This window comes from Amia ocellicauda, chromosome 6 (assembly GCF_036373705.1).
Source record: "Amia ocellicauda isolate fAmiCal2 chromosome 6, fAmiCal2.hap1, whole genome shotgun sequence".
Lineage (NCBI taxonomy): Eukaryota > Metazoa > Chordata > Actinopteri > Amiiformes > Amiidae > Amia > Amia ocellicauda.
This window is the reverse complement of record NC_089855.1, coordinates 17,606,368-17,615,030: the sequence shown is the minus strand read 5'-3', so window position 1 is coordinate 17,615,030 and position 8,663 is coordinate 17,606,368. Positions and strand designations below refer to the sequence as shown.

General features: G+C 39.7%; 2 protein-coding genes across 2 annotated transcripts; one reads left to right on the top strand and one right to left on the bottom strand.

Annotated features, from left to right (window-relative positions):
- Positions 1–892: 892 nt before the first annotated feature.
- rpl31 (ribosomal protein L31) lies at positions 893–3,334 on the bottom strand. Its single transcript, XM_066706432.1, has 5 exons — positions 3,203–3,334; positions 2,452–2,558; positions 1,870–1,995; positions 1,132–1,244; positions 893–958 (listed from the first exon to the last, which is right to left on the bottom strand). Exons 2-5 carry the CDS (start codon positions 2,556–2,558, stop codon positions 927–929), a joined length of 378 nt encoding a protein of 125 aa, XP_066562529.1. The 5' UTR covers positions 3,203–3,334; the 3' UTR covers positions 893–926.
- Positions 3,335–3,555: 221 nt separating this feature from the next.
- cnot11 (CCR4-NOT transcription complex, subunit 11) lies at positions 3,556–7,179 on the top strand. Its single transcript, XM_066706431.1, has 7 exons — positions 3,556–4,218; positions 4,579–4,743; positions 4,993–5,145; positions 5,414–5,616; positions 5,843–6,045; positions 6,189–6,285; positions 6,804–7,179. The coding sequence occupies exons 1-7, from the start codon at positions 3,900–3,902 to the stop codon at positions 6,999–7,001; spliced, it is 1,338 nt and encodes a 445-aa protein (XP_066562528.1). The 5' UTR covers positions 3,556–3,899; the 3' UTR covers positions 7,002–7,179.
- Positions 7,180–8,663: the final 1,484 nt, after the last annotated feature.

Here is an 8,663-nt window from a genome sequence, read left to right as displayed (position 1 = left end):
GGATATTGGGAGCATTTTGTGTATTATCACTTGTTTGTCTATACATGTGTTGACTTTTTCGACAAAAGCTTAAGAAGAAACAAACTTTGCCGTATCGGCCATGCAAACCACTCCTTTTCAGGCTCAATTTGACAGTTGCTTCTTCACAGCAAAAAATGCATCATGAAGAATATGGCTAACAGCATTACTAGGAGCTGGGTCAATTTGTGATTTAATGTAGGTTAGAGTATTAGGTTTGCTTACATATTACCAAGTAAAAGCCTCTCTGATCCATGCAGTGACAATAGTGCATTTTACTGCTGTATTTGCTTTTAATTAAGGGCATCATGATGTGGCTTCCAGGCAAAAGATATTCAGCAGCTTGAAAACATCCTTATTTCAACTGTACTTCCCCGAATGGTCTTTTTGACCTTTCACACTAATACTTGTATTCATGGTAACTGATGCAAAATTATAATTCAACTCCTGCTATGTGCAACGTAATGACTCAGGGTTGAAGAGGCTCTGCAATTCCCTATATCTATCAATTTAAACACGTTTAATCTTAATTCAGGTTTCACTGATATGTACACTATAGTCAGAATGACCGCTTTTAATGTTGTAATTGTAACCCATAATTTCTATATGAAACCCAGACATCACCAAGTAAATACAAACTTTAAATCATGCATCTTTCACATAGCACAGTTCAAACTAAACCCAGCACTATGAAATGTTTACTGTATCACAATCGGTTTTAATTTTTAAAGAGTACTACCTAAAACACTAGTGTTGAATCAACAAACAAATCATTGAAAGTTTATCAGGAGTAACAATCTGAAGGGGGGGGTCAGAAAAAGTATATACCCCTAACTGCAAGATGCTAATTTTGAAAAGCCACACAACAAAAAGATTTGATTTACAAATTTATTTTAACAGAGAACATTTTAATTCTCATCAACGTTGACCGTCTGCAGGCCTGAAAGAGAGTGAAAAAATACCAATTAGTCCTAGTTGTCATTAATTTCTAAAATAATCCAACGTATCCCTATAGCCAGTGTGCATTCCTGAGGCAAGGTATCATCAAAACATAGGTCATTTTGCCACTGGATTTACTGCATCCCTCACAGTTTCTGGTGTATTTAAGCTTACCTTTGTATGTGGTGACTGGAACATATGTGACCAGGGTGTACAGTTTGTTGGGAGAATCTTCATCCTCATTGCGTTTCCTTGACAAACGAACACGGATCCTGTATGGTACGTTCCTGAATTTAAAAAAAGAATTGCATCAGTAACATACAAATGTTATTTCAACCTCAGCAAAATACTGCTGTGCAGAAAAGTATCCACATAGTATAATTCCAAACTTGTTCATTGCTTCCCATCTCACAGCCTTTATACAACACTCAGGTTTAGGAAGAGAAGTCACTACCAAATAATATCTACAGTTGGTGTTGTACAGTAGTAATAATAGTACTATTAAATACATGAAAACCTTTGCAATGCACATCTATAGTTCTCAGTTTCTCATTTCTCATAAGAAAATAGGTTTACGATGGGGATAAAACTTAATGATTGACGATGCACATTTCAATGCTTTAAGTCAATTGCATACCATAAAACATCGGAAAGAATGTTACATACATAACCCTATTGTTCTCCAGACTTTAAAATGTAAATAAGTGTCAGAAACCTAATCCGAAGACTCATTTTAAAAACATGCTCTTTGCTTAGAGCCCAGCATTTTTTTTCAGTTTCAAAAAAGCACTATCTATATCTGAAGGTCCCACTGCTGAAAACATTCTAGGAAAAAACAAGCAATTTTATATTCCCAGCTCCGTTCAGAAGCATACAGCCTCCAGATCTGTACCCCCCATCATTTCCTCGTACCTCACGCCTTTGGTCCACACAGCCTTGTTCAAACGAGTGTCAATGCGGACATCAGGAGTTCCCATCTCCTTCATGGCGAACTTGCGGATCTCTTTCAGAGCGCGAGGAGCCCTCCTCTTGAAGCCCCTGGAAGGAGAGATGGGGAAGGGGTCTTGTTAAAAAAAATGCATCAAATCCTGTGTATTTACATTACCGAATCAAACAGATGCAAAATATTGAAGCCAACCACTCGTGACATAAAATGTACATGGCCACACTGATTGCACACACACATCCTAGGAACTGATGTGCCAAAACACTATTTTATGTAAAGTAACAGAAGAAATGTTATAAATGTATAATTCTCATAACTGACAACACACAGTCTTGGAACACAATGATCAACCGACTTCAAACCAACTATGAATTGTCTGAAAAATACACTACCTGAGGATCAGACAAAGAAGATCACAAATCTTTACACAACTGGCTTCTGAATCATTCAGGTGCCTTTCCTTCACCTAGAAGAGCAAGGCCCCACAATCCACCCAAGCAATAACTACATAACTCATACTGACAGATGATCACACTTAAAATACTCACACGCCATGGATGCGCTTGTGGATGTTGATCGTGTATTCCCTCGTCACCACCTCATTGATGGCAGAACGACCCTTCTTCTTCTCTCCACCTTTCTTTATTGGAGCCATCTGAAAACCAACCAAAACAAGTCAAATACTCGCAATATCACTTCACAGTTTGCACGAAGAGACACGACCCGTTTGGCCTGTGTTTACGCAGCTTTCTGTAGCATTTTCAGGTGCAGAACTCAAGAAGTGACGTGGGGCCTAGCATGTACACTACCTGTAAAGCTTAAAAATAAGGCTTTAAATCGACGGATTGGCCCAATACACAACTGCAACACGAACCGTATCACACTAAATATTTAAAAAACGTATCGTGTAATTAGTGCAAATCTGCCAACTTACATCTGAAGTAGTTTCAATAGACCAACTACTATAGCTTTGCAAATCTAACTTTCACGACCAGTCAACAAGACTGTCACGGCTTCTATGAAACTATTTATATGGCGGTAAATTAATGTAATACATCAAACAGAAGCCGGATCTGGTACGTGCTTCTACAGCATGAACAGAGCTGCCATTGCTCTGCACGTCAGACTGCACCTAAGTGTTTTGCCTATAATTTTGTCCCCCCCACTTTAAAATATCGATTCCCATGTATTCGTTATAGTAAATGCTACGTATGTGTGTGCTTAGATTGAAATTTTACTCGTGTTTCGGGGTAGGATGAAGTTGGATTTTAGAGAGAGTTTATGCTCGAATGTACTCACTCTGCCGGGGAAAATGTCGGAAAGGAAGGACTTCAGGGCTTCTGGGTAATACTAAACCTGCAGAGAGGAACCGCTTCCGGGGCACAGAGGCCGGCCTGTACGTAAACACAGGCGATTGTAATAAAACAACGAAACGGTGACAAGAAACGGAGTATGCAAAAGTAAATTACATAAATATACGATGTACTTTTAACTTAAAAAATCAAACATTTCTGAAAAACATGAATTATCAACTTCAATGATTAAACCATAGTTATCGAGGGAAGTCCTTGTTTGAATGTCTATGGTTTAAATCTTACGGGAACGTGAATTACGTAAACCAAACTACTTTTCCCATGATGCACCTTGGTTGTCGTAAAAACACAACACTGACAGCAGTGCCGTATTTAAAGAGCCCTGGTGTTTCACACACTGAAGTTTATTTTATACGGATATTGGTGTCATATGGGTCTTTTTTATTTTTAGATTTTGTTCTGGTTTACTTTTAAACGTTTGGGTTGCTTGTAAAGCCGTTATTTGTTGTGTTTGTGGCGGTTTACTATATTTTTGGTACTAAAGGGCTATACGGAGGAATGCTGGCCATAGTTACGGACTGCAAGGAGGGTGCAGTTGATGGTTAGTACCATGAGCCCGCGTTTTTGAACACAATTCAAGAATAAATTCCAGTTTTGGTTCTGTACAACCCCGTTAGAGAACAATGACGCTGGCCCCGAAGGAGCTCTCCAATCTGTTGGGGATCATCTCTGAGGAAGCCTGCACCAACACCTTTGAAGGTCTTTCCACTGCCTTCCATCACTACTTTGGGAAAGCCGAGCATTTCCGAGTGGGCTCGGTGTTGGTGATGCTGCTGCAGCAGCCAGACCTCCTGCCCAGCTCGCCGCAGCGCCTGACCGCCCTGTACCTGCTGTGGGAGATGTATCGCACCGAGCCGCTGGCTGCAAACCCCTTCGCCGCCGTCTTCGCTCACCTCTTGAACCCCGCACCCGTTGGGGAGGAGCAGGAGAAGCAGCTCTCCGGTGAGTTTGTAGACTTGGAGAAACATTTATATTTCTCAATTGATGAACGGTGTTTTTAAAAGCATACAGAGAACACATGAGATCTGTAAATACCAAAGGGTCAGCAACTAATGTAAGGGGGTGTGTCTGTTGTGTGTATTTGATGGCACAGACGCATCTAAACTTTGTCAGGCATCAGAGCAGGACTTTTAAAAGTTATCCTGGGATGCGTTACTCTGAATGTACTTACATGATTGAAACAGTCCTCAGGGCTTATTGTGCGACTTTTCCGTCTTGTGTGTAACCCAGGCAGTGATTAGTGTCTTAAACTGATCGGGAGTAATTCACGTTATTCATGTTTTGTATCTTCAATCTTCTTAGGTTTTCTCCCTCCTATAACATTGCCAGAGAAATTCTTCCTCTCCCAGCTCATGCTGGCACCCCCCAGAGAACTGTTCAAGAAGACCCCTAGGCAGGTGTCCTGCATGGATGTGGGAAACATGCCCCAGTCAGTAGATATCAGTGGGCTTCAACTGGCCTTGGCAGGTAGGTGAACATGAACATGATAAATGTTCATGATCTGCAACAATGTGTGGCATACACAAATGTGCCAAACCTGACTTTTTTTTCCTTCATATTAGACACTAGCTGTTTGTGACTGCTGTTTTCCCTGCTGCAGGACATGAGAACAAATGTATGAGTGATTACTGTCAGCACTCTAGTACTAAGGCTAAAATGCCTTTTAATAGAATATAAAATGTGTGTTTATATGCGTATCTTTTTCTGTTCCTCCAGAGCGCCAGTCAGAGTTACCTACCCAAAGTAAGGCCAGCTTTCCCAGCATCCTTAATGATCCTGATCCAGATTCTTCAAACTCTGGGTTCGACAGCTCGGTGGCCAATCAGATCACAGAGGCCTTGGTCAGTGGGCCACGTCCACCACTGGAAAGTAAGTTTCTTCCATATGTCTGGAAATACTACAGTCCTTTAAAGATTGAAAAACGTAGATGCTGATCTGTAGTAGCCTTTTGTTAGGTAATTGTAAAATAACTCGTATCTGAGTTATTATCTGAAGACACTCAAATGGTTTTCTTATCCAGGAGTGAAAATGGCACAACAGAAATCGTCGTACAGCGAGATCATGTTTGCACTGTTTTGCATTCCACTTGATCTGCAAGTATGTTTACATTCTTGCCCTAACACTTTTTTATGTTCAGGCCACTTTCGACCCGAGTTCATCCGGCCCCCACCGCCTCTTCATGTGTGTGAAGACGAGCTGTCCTGGCTGAACCCCTCTGAGCCCGACCACAGCGTGCAGTGGGACCGCTCCATGTGTGTGAAAAACAGCACTGGTGTGGAGATCAAACGGATAATGTCCAAGGCCTTCAAGAGCCCCCTGTCTGCACAGCAGCAGTCACAGGTTGGTTCTTTTCACTCGTACTCGAGGGAGGATCTCTGCAGATACAGATTTTACTTCTGTAACGTCAAGTAGATAGAACTTTTAATGAAAAGGTGTTTTGGTCAGAAGGAAAATGTGGATGGAGATGGTTCTAACAGGTGTGAAATTCTAGCTAGGAAACTGCTTTAGATTGTGTCAAGCAGTATTAAGATGGATGTGTATATACATTATCTTCCATTCCCAACAGCTGCTTGGAGAGCTTGAGAAAGACCCAAAGCTGGTGTATCACATCGGGCTGTCCCCTGCAAAGCTGCCTGACCTGGTGGAGAACAATCCACTGGTCGCCATTGAGATGTTGCTGAAGCTGATGCAGTCTAGTCAGATCACAGAGTATTTCTCTGTGCTGGTCAACATGGACATGTCTCTGCATTCCATGGAAGTGGTCAACAGGTACGTGTGCTTTGTGCAGAAAGTGTTGTTTACTGCAGTATTTTAAGTCATTGTTTGCCTGGACTAATTGGGTTAACTTGCAAGCCTGAAGTACCGCCATTGTGGTCCATGTTATTCATTGAAGCTGTTTTTGTTTGTTTTAGACTTACAACAGCAGTTGATCTTCCACCAGAGTTCATTCATTTATACATTTCAAATTGTATTTCAACCTGTGAGCAGATCAAGGATAAATACATGCAGGTAGGATTTATATTTTTGTTTGTACAGGAAAGGCAATTTATTTGATCGACACTTTGTAACAGTTTGTGGTTTCTTTTAAGCACCTATAATTTGTAATGTAATGTGGAACATTTAAAGGGATACTTTGGCATTTTAGCCTGATTTCTAATAGGAGTCGTATGAATGTATGAATCCCTTTTTAATTCTGTGCTTCCAGTTTGAAGGAATTTGAATTTAGAATTTTGTTAGCTTAGAACAATTGCTGTAAGCAAATGGTTACAAATTGCTCAGTCTCAAAAGCCAGCATATCGATCTTTTTAAAAGCTGTATTCATATGATTCTGGGTGAGTAAGAAATTGGGCTAAAATGCCAAAATACTGAAGTATCCCTTTAAAGAAAATAACATGCCAAATTGAAAAGAATCCCTCTCTTTCAATAAGAAATTCTACATACCCATTTGAGATATATTTATATTTATATATATTTTAATTCAAGTGCAGACATTGAATAACATGAGAAATGAAATATTTTGCTTTCAGAACCGCTTGGTCCGCCTCGTCTGTGTGTTTCTTCAGTCTTTGATCCGAAACAAAATCATCAACGTCCAGGACTTGTTTATAGAGGTACAGGCCTTCTGTATCGAGTTCAGCCGGATCAGGGAAGCTGCTGGCCTTTTCCGCCTGCTTAAAACTCTGGACACTGGAGAGAACCCAACAGAGGCCAAACCCAGCAAATAACTCGCATTCTGGATTTTTAAACATGCTCAGCTTTTCAAGTTAAAATTTGAACCTTGTTTTTTGTATAAAATGTACACACTTTTGGCTGGCTACTTGCCAGTTTTTTGTTAATTTCTCCTTTGGTATTAATGCTGATGGATCAGCATTGGGAAATCATTAAACATAATCAAATCCTCTATTCATGTCTATTTTCCTTAAATCTTACTACAGTGCTCCCTTTGTATACCACCAACCTTGTTTACCGCCTGCTATTTTTCCTGAACAAACGTCTACCGATATGACAACTGTTATTGTTACCCATTATACCACCCCCCACTGTCCACCAACCACCAAACAGACAAATAGGCATTGTGGTTTACTTTGTTGTGGCACCAATGAAATACTCATACCCATACCTCCATCCCTGCTACAGGCTCACACGCTTTGCACACACGGTTTAGATTTTTTGAAAAGAGCAACAGCAGTGTTCCCGAACATGGACAGCATTTCAACCCAGCGAAAGTCTCGGATTGATTGCGTCAATGCTTTCAGATTAAACTATTCTAAAATGAACAATAAATAAACAAAACCAAAAGAATAATACAAATTAAAGTAGTGAGAGGTTTATGTGCAGGTTCTGATTAAATTAAGCCTAACAAATTTAAAGCAGCAGAGTAATGTCAAGAGTGAATGAAGGCTTTCATATTAAGTACAGTACTGTACATTTGAATGGCTACTGAAGGTACAGTATTTAGTAATTGCTTTGTGAAAATACAGTAGATTTAATGTAAAATCCCTAGTTGTGCCATGTATAGTAAAGTTTATAAGCACCAGTACACTACTGTAGAAACTTTAAATACAACTTTTGCTTGGTTGACACCAGGTGCATCAGTTTAAAGTAAAGAAATACTACAGCAGGGCCTACTATAGCCTACTGTAAATTTCCTTAAATATTTTTTGAAGTTTTGAAGTTCTTTATTAAAATAGCCTAGAAATAAGCATAATGCTTAAATTAAAACCCTTGAAATCTGTGCAAACAGTGTAGGGGTTTAAGTTTTCTTGTTTTTACCCTCTTTAACACCACATACATACCTATATCACCAGTTTTGTCCATCATTCTTACAAGGCGGTATAATGAGAGCTGACTAATTATAAATAAATGAGGGGAAGACTGAGCTTCACAATGTGTTACAATGTCCAGAAATATAGAGCTGGGTGCTCAACTGTTACATGGTTTCTCATCAACTATTAAATGGAACATCCTACTGCAATTAAAATGGATCCGGAGTCCATAGCATTGGCAATAGTACTGAAACCACGACCACTGTGTTCACTCACCCCAATTACCACTAGTCTTTGACAATTACCTAATATTACATTTATAATCTAGGTTTGTGAATCCTGCCCCTATAGTGCTGCCTTATTGTATTTTGGACATTTTGGTAACAAAATCAATACTTTGTGTGTTTATATACATTAGAAATTAAAGCAGTAAGTAAACTTCACGTGGAAGAATGTATACCTGTGATGGCCTGACCCAAATTCATCCATTACTTATTAGCTTTGTAACTCAATCCCTTTATTCATATTTATCACATTTTTCTTCTAGTGATTTAGAAACTATGGAGCTAAGGACAACAAAAGGGTTTTTGTAGACAATCTGCAGTCCATATATGGTGTGAT